Genomic DNA, 18,912 nt, shown 5'->3' on the forward strand with positions numbered 1-18,912 from the left:
GATTGGACTGGATTGGAGTCGGATTGGACCAGACCGGAGTCGGATCGAAGCAGATCGGACCGGAGTCGGATTAGACCGGACCGGAGTCGGATTAGACCGGACCGGAGTCGGATTAGACCGGACCGGAGTTGGTTTTGACCGGACCGGAGTCGTGTCGAAGCAGACCGGACCGGAGTCGGATTAGACCGGACCGGAGTCGGATTAGACCGGACCGGAGTCGGATTGGACCGGATTGGAGTCGGAATGGACCAGACCGGAGTCGGATCGAAGCAGACCGGACCGGAGTCGGATTAGACCGGACCGGAGTCGTATTAGACCGGACCGGAGTCAGATTAGACCGGACCGGAGTCGGATTGGACCGGACTGAACAGGCCTGGTGTGAATGAACTATTAGTGTTTTTCTTTGTGAAAATTCAAAGCAAATATTGCAGGAATTAGAAAAAGTGTTAAAAATTTGCATTTGCTGGAATAATCAGTGAATCGTTCAGGATTTGAGTGTAATTGTTTCATTTTGTATGAGTAGTTTGCGAGTGAGAAGATAAAGGTTTCCTGTATTGTTGAATATTAATCAAACAGTTAAACGTCATTCTAATCAGTTTATAAATTAACAATCGATGACGATGGGATTTTTTTGACTGTCATTACGACAAACAACAGAACTTCTAGCGCCCCCTGTGGGAACCAGTGAGACGATTATCTTGTCTCCTTCCTTCAGGTGTTGAACATCCTAGCAGACTGATACTTGGACTGGTCCGTTTCTTCTCCGTGTGAACACTATGTGAAGCATGCGGCCGGCGGCTCTGGCTGGAGAACAGAATCTGTTTTCTTTCTTCTCTTATCAGTACTGGAGCGTCGGGGGAAAGCAGTCTGGTTTCCGTGCTTTGAGCCGCCATATTGTTTGGGTTTTTATGGCTGATTGATTGGGTTCGCCGGCAGGAAGACGGGAAGCCGAGCTAAAAGTTTTGCATTGTTAAAGCAGCCTGGATGCCGATGTTTTCTCTTCATCAGATGTTTGAAATCAGACCGTAATGCTCCTCCATCCTGTCCTGCAAACAGCAGCTGTGGTCCTGCTCTCCACGATGGATTATTAATATTTCTGGCAGTGATGTTTGTTCTGGAAACGCAGTGCAGCGCTCATTAATCGGAGAGACAGATTGAATCAGAACATCTGGTACCAGAAGTCAGGAGGAAACTCCTCATGCATCAGGAAAACAGGGAGTCTGTCTGTTTAATGAACCTGAGGTTCAGTGAAGATGCATCCATAAGAACAGAGACCAACGAGCAAAAAATGGATTTAAGGGCTGCAGAGTCAGTGCTGCAGCCTCACAGCTATCTGGCTTTAAATTTACTTTTTTTTAATTATGATCATTTATCTTCTATGGTGGTTCACAGGTATACACATGATGTAAAACACAAGAATGATTCAAACTCTAAGAGACAAAAACAGAAAAACAAATTGAACAAAAACTGCCCTAAAAACAGGAAGTACAGAACGGAAGTCCTCCTGCCCACCAGGGGGAGTCGACACCACACTCCCAGTAAAGACAGGATGACCAGAAGAAACCTGGACTCAGGCTGATCAAAATGGCTGAAAAGCTTTTCAGATATCAGTCTATTGATGATTATTGATTAGGTTTAAATTTCCAAAATGTTGACAAACTGATGATGCGTTTCCTGTTTTCTCCGTTTCCTCTCAGTCTGTGTTTTTGTATTAAGCAGTTATGAAGCAGCTATGAGGCAGTTATGAGGCGGTTATCAGGCGGTTATGAGGCAGTTATGAGGCAGTTATGAGGCAGTTATGAGGCGGTTATCAGGCGGTTATGAGGCAGTTATGAGGCAGTTATGAGGCGGTTATGAGGCAGTTATGAGGCGGTTATCAGGTAGTTATGAGGCAGTTATGAGGCAGTTATGAGGCGGTTATGAGGCAGTTATGAGGCAGCTATGAGGCAGTTATGAGGCGGTTATCAGGCGGTTATGAGGCAGTTATGAGGCGGTTATGAGGCAGTTATGAGGCGGTTATCAGGCAGTTATGAGGCAGTTATGAGGCGGTTATGAGGCAGTTATGAGGCGGTTATGAGGCGGTTATCAGGCAGTTATGAGGCGGTTATCAGGCAGTTATGAGGCGGTTATCAGGCAGTTATGAGGCGGTTATGAGGCGGTTATGAGGCAGCTATGAGGCAGCTATGAGGCGGTTATGAGGCGGTTATGAGGCGGTTATGAGGCAGTTATGAGGCGGTTATGAGGCAGTTATGAGGCGGTTATCAGGCAGTTATGAGGCGGTTATGAGGCAGCTATGAGGCGGTTATGAGGCGGTTGAGGCAGTTATGAGGCGGTTATCAGGCAGTTATGAGGCGGTTATGAGGCAGTTATGAGGCGGTTATGAGGCAGTTATGAGGCAGTTATGAGGCGGTTATGAGGCAGTTATGAGGCAGTTATGAGGCGGTTATGAGGCAGTTATGAGGCGGTTATGAGGCGGTTATGAGGCGGTTATGAGGCGGTTATGAGGCGGTTATGAGGCAGTTATGAGGCGGTTATGAGGCAGTTATGAGGCGGTTATCAGGCAGTTATGAGGCGGTTATGAGGCGGTTATGAGGCGGTTATGAGGCGGTTATGAGGCGGTTATGAGGCAGTTATGAGGCAGTTATGAGGCAGTTATGAGGCGGTTATGAGGCAGTTATGAGGCAGTTATGAGGCAGTTATGAGGCGGTTATGAGGCGGTTATGAGGCGGTTATGAGGCGGTTATGAGGCAGTTATGAGGCAGTTATGAGGCGGTTATGAGGCAGTTATGAGGCGGTTATGAGGCGGTTATGAGGCGGTTATGAGGCAGTTATGAGGCGCGGTGGTTAAACCTGAAAATGTTGCTGCCACGTTACTCAGCAGGCTGTTGCCAGGCAACCAAAGAGTGAGCGAAGCCTTTCCTCTGCCTACTTCCCCCAGAATGCTTTGCGGTTCTGGATTGGAGTTCAGTGAAATTATTCAGCATTCTGTCAGCCATATTAGCTATTGATATTGATCACATTTTGTGCGATAGATAATCAGGCCAGATATTGGGATCTGGGCTGATTTATCGGCGTACTCCTGAGTATGACAGACTCTAGACGCCCCCTGGTGGGCGGGAGGCCTTCCGGTTGGTGGAGGGGTTTTATACTCACTGATGTTTTTGCCATTTGCAGCATTTTATCTTCCATCTCCTGCAGTCGAAGCATTTTCAGTTGCATTAGTTGTTTTGTTTGCATCATTGATGTGTTTCCATGTTTTCACCTGGTCAACGTTGTGATTTTAACCAGCTAGTAAAAAGGTCCATGTTGGGTAACTGGTCCATGAACTCTGACCTGTGTGAGGTTCCCTCCAACCACTGACCGGAGGACGCAGTGGTTGGTCCAGGTAAAGCACAGCTCCAAGCTCAGATTGAAGATAAATTGTGTCATTGCAGTGACTTCAGGAATAATCACAAACCTTCAAGTATAGCAGGAGGTCACACCATGTGACCTCCTGACCCCTGATTCGCCACGCCATTTGGTTAAACCTGCTGTTCTTATCGAATGAATCAGCTTCTGGTCGTCTGACTCTGGGTTGTAAAATTGCTGCTGAAGCAGGACAGGACCTTCACCACAACATGAAAGCTCTCCACAGGTGTGGACCCAAAGAACCAGTCCAGCTCCAGTAGAACCGGGTGTCTGTCATTCAGAACCGCTGAGTCTGGTTCCGGTTTCCAGGAGCAAGACGCAGTTTAGACCCATTTAATTAATTAAACCAATAAAAATACCAAACAGCTTGGATCTAAAGATGGCTGATATGAACAAAAAGTTTATCACCATTTTTTAAACTGACGCTCCAAACTGCAGGTTCTGTTAGGAACATTTGGACCAAACAGGTTTTTAAGACCTTCAAATAGAAAATAAACTAAAAAAAGTGGGATTATAATAAAAAAAGCATCTCTTCTAATAAATTTACCCAGAACATTCCTGGAAGTGTCTTGATGGTTTATTTATTTCAGTCTTTTTGCTTTGTCGGCTTTTACCAAATCAATGCAGATCTCTGGAAACAAACTGGAGCTGACTGGTGCAGTAAACACATCCCAGCAAGGCAGCGGCCATCATGGCCGAAACAAAGATAAAAGAGAAACAAACGCAACACGCACAAGAGCTCCGTTTAGGGACGTAAATCACTCCCTCAGACATGGCGAACAGTGTTTGGACTCCATCGCTTTCATGCCCTCTGCTCCGTTACGCTCAATAAATCTCAGGCTTTCCAAAGGTTTCCCTTCAGGGATGCGGAGGAGCCATAAGTTTCCCACAGATCGGTCAGTTCTGCAGGAAAAACGTCGTTTAAAGAGGCAGGAACTGACGGATGGCGAAACGCAATCTGGACAACTGAGATTACATGTAGAAGCTTTAAGACTCCTAAAGCAGCGATTGCCAGTGATGGTCTGGTCACACGGACACTGACTTTCAGCGCTGCGTCGGGTTCTGATGATATAAGAGCCGGCGCTGGCACAGTCAGCCGTGACGGGCCCAGAGGAGCCTCTGGTACCACTTACACTTCACAAATTGAATTTACACACCGAATACTTGAGCTGGGCTTTGCCAGATGCAAAGATCTGGATAAACATGAAAGCTCTCAGGGCAGCGATGTGTTTGTGCTGCCAGAGTTCAGATCCAGAAAGGTTTTTTTTAGCCTCCTGGCATCGCTCTCCTGTCCTCAGTGAAACCAGCTAACCTGCACGCTAACCGTTTCTCTGCTCACAGCAAAGCTCTCCAGCATTAACTAACTAATGAGTCAGTTTATCATCGATGCGTTTCGAGTTTCTGGAACAAAGCACATCATTAGCGGGGGTTTTTAGACGTATTTAGACCTGCAGAATGACATAAATCCCATTAGCCGGCTGTATCTGGAGTTTGTTAGCGGCTAACAGGAAGCTTGCTGCATGTGAGCGCTGAACACGGCTGACACGGACGTTTGTCTACAGGAAATGGGCCTTGTTTAACACTGTTAACATAAGTATGTATGGTATGCAACAACACAATTATCCCTTATTATATTACACTCATTTGAATACAGCCGATAAGCATCAGCGTGCGTTCCTCCTCCTAACGCAGCACAGCGCCGGGACAAAGGCCCTGTGTGGCTTTCATCTGGACACATTCACTGTCATTTACTTTCTTTGGCTTCATGGCTGTAATGTATACTAATAAATGCCAACTTATTTAATGGGAGTAATAAACAAGGAGCCTAAGATGGCGTCCGTTTACTGGTACTTTGGGTATGAAGCTAACATGCTAACGCTTTCTGATAAAACTAAACAGTTTTATAACTGTAGCTTAGGGAAGTTTTTCTTCTGGTAAATATTAAATTGGGATTCTCTTGCTATAAATATTTTCTTTATTTTCTCCTGGTTGTGTAGAACAGCAACGTTATCAGCATTTGGAGCGTGAAGCTAACATGCTAACTGTCTAAATGACAGTAGCCTAAGTACAGCTGTAGCTGTTTGTAGCTGCAGCTAAAGGAAATTTTACTTCAACTAAAAACAAAATATTTTAGGTCGTCTTTTCTGTTTTTCAGCAAAAAGTCCATTTTTAAGCTGATAACTTCCGACACGTTGAAGACGCTCCATGAGCAGCGAGCCAGTGAAACTTTGATCTCATCATCACAGAATCTCATAACTTCTTTTCCTCATTAAATCTATTTTCCAATAACTTGAAGATTAGACGTGAACCTATGAAGCTGTGGGGGGATCGTCCTGCTGCTGCCATGAATCATGAGTTGGTCATGGGTGAATCACACGCCTCAATTTAAATCTGATTGGCCGTGTCTACCAGCAGAGTTCTCCGATTAGATTAGCTGAAGGTTTGAGTCTTTTTCACACTTTGGTTTCCTCCAGTGGGGTCGCGGTTCAGACTCTCTGGGTTTGATCCTGGTTAAGTTTATATTTTAAGAGAGTTAAACCTCAGAAATAATAGAGTGAACATTGAATAAAGAATAAATGTATTATTGACTTCAAATTTTACCTTTTTTGTTGCAAAAATAGATTGTAAATTGTTCTTCTACTTAGTTTGTATTTTATTTAGGTAAAAATGTCTAGTACCATAATAATGCACTAATAATAAACATTCATTAAGTTTTAAGTCAGTGAACCAATCGGGCTGCAGCATCAACCAAATATTGATGGAACATTTTTTGACTGTTTGCTCCCCCTGGTGGTCTGGAGGACTTTCATTTTGTGGAATGAGTTTGCAACATAAATTGTTCTTGCATTTTCTGTTGCATTTTTGTTTATTGCAGGTTTTTCTTTAATTTTCTGGGCTCTGTGGTGTCATTTTGTTTAGATTTGGGTTTTTTGTGTGTTTTGGATCAGTTGGTTGCAGTTGGGTCTTGGACTCAGGCTGGTTGTGTTCAACCCTCCTCTTTGCCATCTTGGATTCTGTTATAGAAAACCCAGAAAGAAGAAATGTTTGTTGAGAGGAACAAAGAACTGTTCGTGGTGAGTGATTGGGTGAATGTTGACTTTAATACAAACTATTTACAGTTCCTTTAGCATCGCTTCAGTCCAGCTGCTGCTTGGTTTTCCTGGTTCTGCTCCAGGTTCTCTTTGTTTCATGTGGATTTCTTCGATTTCTCTGCTTCAGGGAGACATTTAGTTTGTCAAAACAACTCCTAGTTCAGTTGTCTCTGCTTTTTATCCCGTCACCTCAACCTGAATCCTGTTGTCTTGCAGGCGTGTAAGCAGATACTGTAAATATTTTGTCGGTATCTCGGCCTGTGATGGTTTGCTTTCTGCAGGTGGATGGGCTGTCAACGGCGCGACGTGCAAACATGGAAACAGAGCAGACCTGCTGAGTCCGCTGCGATAAGAGCTGACTTATTCAGGAATAACTTGAAGATGGATGTAAATACTGCGTCCACTGCACATCCATGCATCACGATGTTTCCACGTCGCAGCCTGCTTCAAACCGAAGCGCAGCGGCTCCTCCAGCAGAAACACAGAATGTGATTAGGGTCATTTCCTGTTTAGAGAGAGCATTCCTGTAATCCAGATGGAGAAGCAGCCATAAAGACACGCAGAAGTGACTCACATGTTTCTGTGTCGTGGTTTTCCTGCTGCTTTAGCATCACCTGCTGCCCGTTTCCACCTGGTTTCCTTTAAGCGCTGCTGATCCATAATCCTGATCAACTCTTAAAGGTTTCCTTTGGATCATCGTTTAACGTTGGACAGATCTGCTGTTGGACCCTAACAGTTATTTCAGGTGGTTTTAGTAGTGATGCTTTCAATGTTTGGAGTTTGGTGACAAAAACCAGATAAAACTCAAATTTTTTGGCATATTTTTTTTCTCTTACCCTCCAAGCTGCCATGTACGTTTAGCTCAAGGTGAAGCTTCAACTTATATGTTCAATAAATCAGTAAAACTTTTATTTGTGCTTACACATGATGAAAACCTGAAAACCAGGGTATTCAGAAAGTTGAGTGGAAGGAAAAAGTGAATCACCAAGAAGGATAACATGGTTGACATTAGCGCTTTAGCGTAAGCTTCTGCTATACACTGTATTGGGCTAGTGCTTTAGCATCGGCTAACGTTTATTATTTGTGTTTGAGGCTTAGCATCGCTAATATTTAGTTAGCTGTACTAATATTTAGTTAGCTGTGCTAATATTTAGTTAGCTGTGCTAATATTTAGTTAGCGGTGCTAATTGAGAACGAGGAAAATATGAATTTCTGAAAAATGATGTCATCATTAAGATGTTTAGTCTCCTAGTTTCTTCATGTTTTCCTTCCGAGGAGCCGAACGCTTCGGCTTTTCTGTGTTTTAGATTTTTGCTGCTCTTTGCTCGTCTTTCTATCTGCTAAAGAAAACTGTCATCAGATGAAAACATCAGTCATGACTTTTTAAAAGCTATTTTAGGAAAATAACTTGATGTCTGTCACCCTACTGTAAATCATCCACTGTAACCAGATTATTTTTGATCAATTCAAACTAAAACAATCAGAAACTGGTTACAGGTTGACCTGTCACATGACAAATTATTCTGCATGATAAAGTTATTGTGATAAATGATAACATTGTTGCTCTGAGACCTTTTTCCAGTAATATAATTGTAATGTCATAATAATAATGCAAGAAGGCATTCTCCACTTTAAATTCTAATGAACATTTAATTGGAACTGGAAATAAATAATCAGAACAACAAAAACAGCAAATAAGAGTAATAATGAAGCTTCATAAAATGGAACTCGGCTTTTTTAAATTGATCAATCAACAGTTTAAAACTGAAGGTTTTCTGACCCAACAGAGGTAATCAGGTTAGTTAAACAGATTTATTTGAGTTTAAAGAGCCAAACGTCAGAAACCTGGAAAACTGTAGACGTGACCAGGAGCTGGACTCCTGGTGCAGCTGTGATTCTGGTGGACACGTCTCGGTTTGCTGGACGGTTTTCAGACTGCATGCAGCCGTTGCTGCAGCCGTCGCTGCAGCCGTTGCTGCAGCCGCGTCGCTGCAGCCGCGTCGCTCATGAAGCGGCGTGATTAGTGTGGGATAGAGGAGATGAGAGCCGGCCTGGGGAAAGCTGCGGCTCCGTCCTACTGGAGTCATAAAAACGGTTTTAAAGGAGCATCAAACCGTCGACTCCTATCAGTCACCGCTGATAAAATCTCAGCCGAAAATAAAGTTTGCAGGATTTTTTTCTTCCAGTGTTTGACAGGAAAGGAACATTCTGTGTGCATGGATTCTCATCAGGATGGATCTCATCGTTTTCTATCATTTCAGTCCTGGTTAAATGCCATTATCGTCGAGTTCTTCCTGTTTATGGCGGCGCTGACCTGGACCGCAGCCGGGTGCTAATCGGATCAACTGGGCCATCATGAGGCCTTCTGGCTCAGAATCATGAAGGTCTGTCAGAAAAAAAAACGGAAGAAAGAAAATAAACAGGAAGAGAAAAACTGACAGAAAATGAAAACATCAAAGCTGCTCTTTGTGACCACCGGAGGGCGCCAGGCCAAACATTTAAAGACACAACAACACATTTTGGCTGCAAAGAATAAGACAAACATTTTCATCTGTGTTGTTGGCTGTTCCTGACCAGAAGTTTACATACACCCAGTGTAAAGACTCAGCCACGTTTTCTCCTTCCATCTGAAGTGAAATCAGAACAAATTCTCCTGTTTTCAGTTTGTTAGAATCACCAGAATTAATCCTATTGTCATTTTCAAAGATACATATTTTTTGTAACTTTATTTGATTATCAGGATTGTTTCAGCTGGATGATTGGGTCAAACCTTTTCCAGAAGATTCTCCCAGCAGTTTGCTGGAGTTCTGGTCCGTTCCTCCTGGCAGAACCGCTGGATCCGGCCTAATGTTTGGGTCGGAGCTTCGGGTTTGGACACCAATCTGTGCCCAAGCTTTGACTTCCTGTCTGATGTCTTTGGATGTTGTTCAATATTTTCACAAAACATCATTTGCTCATGATGTTAAGTTTATTTAGTGCACCAGTAAAACATCCCCACAGCATGATGCTGCCACCACCATACTTCACAGTGAGGATAGTTTGGTCCTCTGGTTGTCATCAGAGCGGACTGGAGCAGCTGTTTTTAAAGACCAGGACGTCTCTAAAAACAAAGATCCTGGTCCAGTTGTCCGGTCCGGGTGTTTCTGTTGGAGTCATGGCTTCCTCCTCGCTGAGCGGCTCACTGCAGGACGCGCTTCAGTCCGGTTCACTCAGACAGAAGCAAAACAGAAAATGTCTTCTAAAGACACGTAAAGTCATTGCAATTCAGTCACCAAACGATCAACTGATGCCAGGCGTCAAGCATTTTGCTCCATTAGTTACTGACCAGACTTTGACTGGACCAGACTTTGACTGGACCAAACTGGACCAGACTTTGACTGGACCAAACTGGACCAGACTATGACTGGACCAGACTGGGACTGGACCGGAGCGGACTGGAGCAGCTGGTTCGTTTTATTTCCTTTGACTTTCCCACTGGGTCGAACCAGAACATGCAGCAGTAAAAGACTTTCTGTTCGACCCAAACATCGGTTCCGGTTTTGGTTGGTCTATCAGAAGCTAAAAGTTTTGGCCAAAGTCATGCAGCCTGATTCTGACCAAATGTAAATGAACTTCTGAATCTGTAGAAAGTTTGATTAAATCTTTTAGAAATGTCGTCGCTTTGCCAAATAGACGTAAGGTCAGTGATTCTGACCTGAGACGTTTGATGAACGGCAGACATTTTGAACCATTCTGCTTGTTTCTCATCCATCTGATCGCAGAGCAGCAGCTGACCAATGGGCTTTCTGTTTGTTTCCAGGTGTCGTCTTCTTGTGTTCCAGCCACAAACTACGAGCTGGTGAGTCTGAACTTTGACTGTTCCTCGTTTTGTTGATGTTTCTGTTGCTGAATTCGCTCTGAGTGTGCTGTGTGACGTAGCGTCAGTAGAAGCGCAGTGTGTTTGGAGAGGACGACTCGGGCTGCGTTGCCTTTTTTGGTATGGCTTTAAGAAGCCGTGTTGGACTTGGATGGGATTCCTCACATGTTGTGTGTTTAAGTGGTTTTGGGTGCCTGACAAACCAAAGCAAATATCCCCTGCACTTTACTGCCCTTACAGAGAAAACGTCTGGGTTTTCTTTCAATAAAAGCTGCCATAATTAATCAGGAACATGTTGTTATCCTCACAGATGCTTTTTGCTCGAGATGTTTTCTGCATGAAGACATCTGGTTGAGATGTGCACAGGGAGGTGGGGGTGAAATTCACTTCTACCTTTCTGAGCTCACTCTCCCACAACCAAACCGGCAAATTCTCTGTTCGCTGAAGGAAACGGGAACCATAAACCGCTCTGCCAGGAATCTGCCGACTAATCATAACGTTTTGTCCCTAAACTTAACGATGAAACTCACGGGTAACCCTCAAGTCATTTTCACACCAAACCAGAACAGGAACGTTTGTAGGAAATTGATGTTTCATCACAGTTAAATAGTTATACAAACCCCAAGGAGAGCCTGCGGACCAATCCAAGCCCGGTTATTTTCATCCCAACTGAAAGTCATTGCTTGACCTTAAACTTGTGTTTTAGTGCTGAAACCCAACAAAGATTAAATTCTCATCTGTAAATCTTCCCATAAATCTGTTGTCTGACTCTAACCCAGACGCTTTCCAAGCCAAACCTCAACAACTGGCTCTGTGGCCGAAACCCAACCATGACACTGTCGCCTCAGCAGGAAGCTCTTTCTCACTCCAAGCAAGTTTTCCTTCAAAACGTAAACAGCTGCTGCATCTTTAATGTGTTTCTGCATTTATTGTCACATTTAGAAATCCTAACAAGGACATTGACAGGAACCAGGAACTGTTGCCTGATTTTAACATTAATGTCTGAGGCTGACCTGCATGTTTTATTCCCTACATCTAATAAACTGATTCCTGATGCTGCTGATTCATGGAAGACCTGACATGTTGCCAGTTTGACTGATCCTAACCGGACAGATTTAGCTCTTCGGTCTCTCCTGGACCTGGTTGCTCAACACTAACAGTCATGTTTTAGTTGCCTTGTCCCAACTTATCAGTTTGTTTTACAATTTAACTAGAAAACTGTCTATTGTCACCTAATTCCAACCAAGTGACCTTAGACCTTAAAACAAACCCAGACACTGCTGCCCAGACATAACCAACCGAGAAAATCATCAAAACTTCACCTGGAAAACTCATTTCCAGGTCTTCATTTGGCAGTTAAAGTCAATCAAATCAACTTGTTCTAACCAAGCAGTTTTATTTCTCAAGCCCAGCAGAGATCCATTGGACCTCACTTGGCCGCTAGAGTCCGACAACCGAACATCTGTGGCCTTCAACGGACCGAGTGGTTTCAGAACCAAGTCCTTCACCAGTTGGGTTTAGTCTTTAAATCCAACAACAAACTGTCTCCCAGTCCTGATTCAGCAGTTTTAGTCCTTAAACCCAACCAGAGACTTCCAGAACCGGGACGGGTCGCACAGAACCGGGACGGGTCGTACAGAACCGGGACGGGTCGCACAGAACCGGGACGGGTCGTACAGAACCGGGACGGGTTACATGTAGTCTGGATGATGACAACAGCAGGGAATTTCTCAGTTTGGTGTTTCCATGCGTAATGTAGGTGAGTAAGACATTCCTGGAGCTTTACAGTATCTGTCACTTCCCAGCATGCATCAGGAGCTGGATGACGCGCTGCGTCTCCACGGCGTTCCCACCGCTCCTTGTTTGGCAGATTCCTGCTCTCGCTGCCGGAGCAGAGATGATTTAGTGATGCGTTCAGGTGCCGTCTGATTACAGCCGCCATATTTTACCTTCCTGCAGGGAAAATGTTGGCAGCAAATGTGAATCTTTTCTCGTCTAAATCCTCAAAATTCCAGGGATTTGGATGAGATTCAGATTCAGCTGATCATAAAAGAAATTAAATATGTTCTCTTTTTTCTTGCGTTAGCCACAAAAGTTATTTATCCGCAGCGTTTCCAGGTCAGCCTGATCCCGGCGATATTCAGCCATGGTGGGAATTCCGACCATCCTGGAAAAATCAAACCTGACGTTCAGAACGACTTGGAAGCCGACCACAGGCAGCAGTCCTGCTTTAAGGACGGGGAGATTAAAGCGAACCTTCAGAGGAGAATCTGGGCCGTCGTGCTGAAGGGTGGAATCATGGGATGTCAGTGCCAGGGAAGAATAATCCGGTTCTGGTTCTAGAACCTTTTGGGCTTCTACAGTTCATTACATTTTGATCTCCTTAAGGACGAGAAAGTCGCCATGGTGGTTCAGAAATACCACAGATGTTGGTTGATACTTTTACCGCTCACACTCAGGACACTAACAGAAGCACTTTGCCGCCATCTGGTGGTCAGAATGTGAACTACAGCTGGTTAAAGGTGTGTGTGTGTGTGTGTGTGTGTGTGTGTGTGTGTGTGTGTGTGTGTGTGTGTGTGTGTGTGTGTGTGTGTGTTGCCTTTGAACTCTTTTCTGGTGTTTAAATGCTTTTCTGATGCACGGGTCCAAAATGACCCATAAGACGATCCTGGTACCTGGTTCTGTTCAGCCCACATGGAAACAAAAACATAAACAAAGTATCACTTTCTCAATGACGCAGCCAATTTAGGAAAAGCATAAGATTTCAAGATGGAAAAAGATTATTTTGGTATTTTTCTACAGCTAAACAACACAAGGGTTAATATGTGATCAAAATGATCAAAGTTCATTTTGATCATTTAATAATTTTAGATATTTAGAGTCACAGATTTCTGGAAAAGAAAATAAGAGGGAAGGAAAACCTTAAGTCTTCCGATTTATTCCTCATCGCATCAGAGGTCCTCCTTCCTTACTTCTTTCCTTCCTTTCTTCCTTCCTTGTCATCTTTCTTTTTCCTGTCCTTTCATCCTTCCTTTTGTTTCCTCTCTTCCCGTCTTCTCTGTCCCTTTTCTTGTCTTTTTCTCTACCTCCTTTCACTTATTCTGTTCTTCCTTCTTTATTGCCTTTCTTTTTCCTTTCCTTCCCCCCTCTTTCCTTGCTTCCTCTCTTCCCTCCTCTCTTCCCTTCATTCTTCTTTTCTTGTCCTCTCTCTCTCTCTTTCCTTCCTTCCCTCCAGCTGTCGTACCTTTGGCCGTATCTCCCTGCTGAACTTCACTGTTTCTAAATGGAAGAACAGGGAATTCTGGGAAGTTGAGTTTGTGGAGTTTTTCCCTGCAGTGTTTGAACCAATCAGAGAATTAAAGTGAATCTAGTTTTAAATCAGTGAAGTTTTTGGGAAACTTCACTGATTTGGTTGTTTTAACCCTTTGTGTCTCACGCTGCCTCTGAAGCAAACATGCAGTTCCTTGTTTGTCCAGCAGAGGGCGCAGCCTGCCTCTCTGGTTTCCAGCACCAGACTGGTTTTGGAGTTTCTATTTCTTCTTGGTTTTAAATATCTGGAGACCCGCCCAGCAGATTTGTTTCCATGGTTACAGGATGCTGTCACTTTAAACACATTTTAGTTCATTAAATGGCCAAAAAACAGGATTTGATATGAAACGTGTTTAAAAGATGGAATGTGCGGGGTTGGGGCGCAATATGGAGGCGGCACGCCGCGCTCAGTAAGCAGATTATTACTGTAAAATCTGTTTAGTATGAACACAAACATAAACATGCAGATCAAATGTTTCTCATATTTCCCATTAGCATTTCAAGATGGCTGCCATTCTTCAGCCTTTTAAACCAATTGCCACCATAAAACGTCACATGATAACAAATGTGTGAAAGTAAAACAAAGGAAATAATTAACATGGCACTATAAACATTATAAAGAATTTATTTATCTCTGCAATCCGAATCATAAATTCAGCTTAATGTTGTGGGGAACACACAATATTAAGCTAGGAATGCTCATGGAAAGTTGAGTGGAAGGAAAAAATGTTTCCTGCATCACAGCAACTGAAGAATCCTTCCAGCAGGAAGTGAAGTTGGTTTCCTTTTCATAAGCTCTTATTGTTTATCAGAGTTAATCTGAACGTTTTGATCCAGTCCGGCGGTTTGAATCTCCGGGTTCGGTTCTGGAAACTCGGAGCAGAACCGGGTCGGCCTGACAGAGATGTTTCTGTTCTCAGCCGTTTCCCTCAGAGGAGATAAAAACCCATGTTTTCTGTTGGCTGAGTCGTTATTTTTAGTGTCTGACATGAGAAGCTGATGCTCAGCTGACTCGGCTTACGGCCGCGGCGTGACTCCAGAGAACCGGACCGGCTCTTAAAGGAGCAGCTACACATTTTAGGGGCTTTGCTTATGGTTTCTGCTCTGCTGCAGTAAAAATCATATTTTTTCCAATTTTCTGATTTAAAATCGGCTTCAGAACCCGATGTAGAGGAAACTTGTTTTAACCAGAAACTTGAATCGGTTTCAAAGTGAAAATCAGTCGACTCGGGGGTTTGGATGACCGGACCGGACCGGACCGGACTGGACTGGACCGGACCGGACTGGATCGGACCGGATCGGACCGCCAGCAGGTGCAAACAGAAGATGGTGCTCCCGGGTCTGAACAGTTTCCACATCATCCTTTGTTAAAATGAAGCAAATCAGTGGAGAAGCTATTTAAAACAAATAAAATTTTTAGTGATAATGAATCAAGTCAAAATGATCAAAATCAATTTTAATCTGCTTAAGTTTTTGTAAAATTATATTTTGAATAAGTCTTTAAAAAATGTTTTATTTAAGAAAGCTCCAGGCGAACCTAACAAAGGTGATTTAAGTTGAAAGAGTTCATGCAGAAACCGATTTTTGTTCAAACTGATGGAACTTTATCAAATTGTTTAAATCAAATGTTTTTGGTTAAATTATCTTTGTCAGTTGAATAATTTAAACAGAATCTTGGAGGCTGCACAAAAAAATCATTTCTGAATCAAATCGATAAACACTTAAAGATTTACATTTTTGTAATCAGGGGTGTTCTGTTGAGGACAGGAAGTAACTGGCGCTAATGTAGCGGTTTAGCGCTAATGCAGTGGTTTAGCGCTAATGCAGCGGTTTAGTCCTAATGCAGCGGTTTGGTGCTAAAGTAGCGGTTTAGCGCTAATGTAGCGGTTTAGCACTAATGTAGCGGTTTAGTGCTAATGTAGCGGTTTAGTGCTAATGTAGCGGTTTAGGGCTAATGCAGCGGTTTAGTGCTAATGCAGCGGTTTAGTGCTAATGCAGCGGTTTAGTGCTAATGCAGAGGTTCAGTGCTAATGCAGCGGTTTAGTGCTAATGCAGCAGTTTAGTGCTAATGCAGCGGTTTAGTGTTAATGCAGCGGTTTAGCGCTAATGCAGCAGTTTAGCGCTAATGCAGCGGTTTAGCGCTAATGCAGCAGTTTAGTGCTAATGCAGCGGTTTAGCGCTAATGCAGCAGTTTAGCGCTAATGCAGCGGTTTAGCGCTAATGCAGCAGTTTAGTGCTAATGCAGCGGTTTAACGCTAATGCAGCAGTTTAGTGCTAATGTAGCGGTTTAGTGCTAATGCAGCAGTTCAGTGCTAATGCAGCAGTTCAGTGCTAATGCAGCGGTTAATGCTAATGCAGCAGTTTAGTGCTAATGCAGCAGTTTAGCGCTAATGCGGAGGTTAACGCTAATGCAGCGGTTAATGCTAATACAGTAGTTTAGCAATACTGCAACATTTTAGCACTAATGCAGCATTTTTAGTGCTAACAGCGTTTTATTTTCATTTGGCATCATTCTTTGATCGCTGCATCGTTTGAATCCGATGAAAGTTGGTTCTGAAACAAGTTATTTAATTTGCCGTTCAGTTGGTCGTTACTATAAAGCTAAAGGTAGCATGAACTGGTTGCTGTGAGCCAATAGCATCCCATAAACATCCCAACATCACTAATAATCCTAATCATCAATATCATCCCTTCACAGACCAGCTTCCTGGGACCAGAGCCTCCAGTTTCTGATTCGAGTCGTTTTCATCGACTGACTGAAACCTAAACTTTTTTATGTTTTAACTAGAATATTCTGAACGATTCGACTCTGAAGACGTAAACTAAACTTCCTGTGTTTCCCTCCAAATGTGGACCAAACAAAGTTTCTCCGCTGTCGGCTCCAACGCGCTCACACTTCCTCCGGCCATCTGGCTGCAATTACACAAAGAGGAAACGCATGTTGAAGCACCGGGCTGGTCCTGCTGCATAAACACACAACAGGCTGTGTGTGTGTGTGTGTGTGTGTGTGTGTGTGTGTGTGTGTGTGTGTGTGTGTGTGTGTGTGTGTGTGTGTGTGTGTGTGTGTGTGTGTGTGTGTGTGTGTGTGAGATGCCTGTGGCTGCGCGCCGCAGGCTGCATTTAGCGCCGCTAACAGCAGCCCGCTGCGTCCTGCAGGCTCCTTCCAGGACTGAAGGGACGAAGGCCGGCGGTTTCTTCTGGGCGTTCGGCGGGTATTCTCGGCCGTTGGGTCAGACTATAATTTACCCCTGACTTCTGTCTGTTTACGCTGCGGCTCCCTGCAGAGGCAGGTCATGCTGTGGGCCGACGCGGGACGGCCGCTCTGCAGCCTGCCACAAGACAAACATGTTCGAAAGTTTCAAACATGTTCGAAACTTTGAAACTTGTCATCATCTGTAAATGTTGGCGAAATGAAAACAGCAGCAACAAAAATGTAAAGCAACTTCCTGTTTGCGTCCCGGTTGCTGTGGTAACGGTTCCACCGTCCCAATGTTGGAACAAAACAAACATTTCTTCATCTGAAGATGATGATGTTGCTCATCCAATCACAGCCTCTGTCACAGGCTCCGCCCAGATCTGACACCTGGATCTACTGATGGTGAAACATACGGAGCTACATTGAGGACAAAGTTTCTTTAAAAAAGACAGATTGAAAAAAATGATATGAAACTGAAATAAAACTTGAAAATATGTTTGATATTTTTTTCACTTTCAAATTTCTCTCTTTCTCTCTTGCCGCTCTCTCCATCTCTCTCTCTCGCCCCTTCCTCTCTCTCTCCGTGTTGCTCTATAAGGTAATGGATCTTCTGCTCTTGGCTGATTTTGTCTCTTTGTGTAAATATTTGTCCAGTTCGAAGATTAATGACTTTGACTCACTGAGCGACATCATGGCCGCCGCCGCCGCCGCCGCCGCCGCCGGCTCGTAAATATGAGCTGATTAAAGGTTCCTGTGGTTTCCAGGTTGATGTAGTTTCCAGGTTGCTGTAGTTTCCAGGTTGCTGTAGTTTCCAGGTTGCTGTAGTTTCCAGGTTGCTGTAGTTTCCAGGTTGATGTAGTTTCCAGGTTGCTGTAGTTTCCAGGTTGCTGTGGTTTCCAGGTTGCTGTGGTTTCCAGGTTGCTGTAGTTTCCAGGTTGCTGTAGTTTCCAGGTTGCTGTGGTTTCCAGGTTGCTGTAGTTTCCAGGTTGCTGTAGTTTCCAGGTTGCTGTAGTTTCCAGGTTGCTGTAGTTTCCAGGTTGCTGTAGTTTCCAGGTTGCTGTAGTTTCCAGGTTGCTGTAGTTTCCAGGTTGCTGTAGTTTCCAGGTTGATGTAGTTTCCAGGTTGATGTAGTTTCCAGGTTGATGTAGTTTCCAGGTTGATGTAGTTTCCAGGTTGCTGTAGTTTCCAGGTTGCTGTAGTTTCCAGGTTGCTGTAGTTTCCAGGTTGCTGTGGTTTCCAGGTTGATGTAGTTTCCAGGTTGATGTAGTTTCCAGGTTGATGTAGTTTCCAGGTTGATGTAGTTTCCAGGTTGATGTAGTTTCCAGGTTGATGTAGTTTCCAGGTTGCTGTAGTTTCCAGGTTGATGTAGTTTCCAGGTTGATGTAGTTTCCAGGTTGATGTAGTTTCCAGGTTGCTGTAGTTTCCAGGTTGATGTAGTTTCCAGGTTGATGTAGTTTCCAGGTTGCTGGTGTTGATGATCTCCGTTTCCTCTCCTCAGGCTCCCAGCACCAGCCTCGCTCTCAAGCATGCAGACACCATGGTGAGTCCAGACTGACTCTTTGTTCATGCTGTCATTTTATTAATTATTATTACAATTTTTTATTATATAATATTTATTAGTTATTTCAGTTGTTTTTATGTATTTTTTGGTCATATTTTCCTCTTTATTGATCAGTGATGTGATTCTGCTGCAGGTTGAAGTTTCAGGTTATCGTTGAACATTTTTATTATCGTTAAAGATGAATTTCATAACCTGGTCCAGTGAGATCAGGTTCTGGATCCTGCTGTGATCCGTAGCGACTCTTTAGACCCGGTTTGGTTTGGACTCGTTTTCCTCTGGCGGTTTCTTTCCCACGGTTTGTCTTTGTTTGTGTGTGTGGTCGCTTTTATCGGCATTTCCGAGCTTCGCCCAGACTGGAGCGCCAGCTCAGCTCCTAAACAAGGTTTTCTACTTTTAGCCTGGGTCCAAACTGGAGCAGAAAACGCAGCCAGAGGTCCTGCTTGTGATGCTTCCTGCAGGACGGCGGCAGCGAGTTCTGGTCGCTCGATGC

General features: G+C 44.0%; 1 protein-coding gene across 4 annotated transcripts in view; it reads left to right on the forward strand.

The window, feature by feature from the left end:
- LOC129355987 (tensin-1-like) overlaps window positions 1–18,422 on the forward strand; it is a 67,999-nt gene extending 49,577 nt beyond the window's left edge. For 3 of the 4 annotated variants that reach the window (XM_055025612.1, XM_055025613.1, XM_055025614.1), the window contains exons 4-5: window positions 10,300–10,338; window positions 18,360–18,422. In XM_055025612.1, coding sequence (XP_054881587.1) covers window positions 10,300–10,338; window positions 18,360–18,416 — 96 coding nt within the window. In that variant the 3' untranslated portion in view covers window positions 18,417–18,422. The remainder of the gene's footprint in view (window positions 1–10,299; window positions 10,339–18,359) is intronic. The other variant, XR_008605340.1, reaches the window with a different exon arrangement.
- Window positions 18,423–18,912: the final 490 nt, after the last annotated feature.

The sequence above is a fragment of the Poeciliopsis prolifica genome, unplaced genomic scaffold (genome assembly GCF_027474105.1).
Source record: "Poeciliopsis prolifica strain line A6 unplaced genomic scaffold, Auburn_PproV2 SCAFFOLD152, whole genome shotgun sequence".
NCBI classification, from domain to species: Eukaryota; Metazoa; Chordata; class Actinopteri; order Cyprinodontiformes; family Poeciliidae; genus Poeciliopsis; species Poeciliopsis prolifica.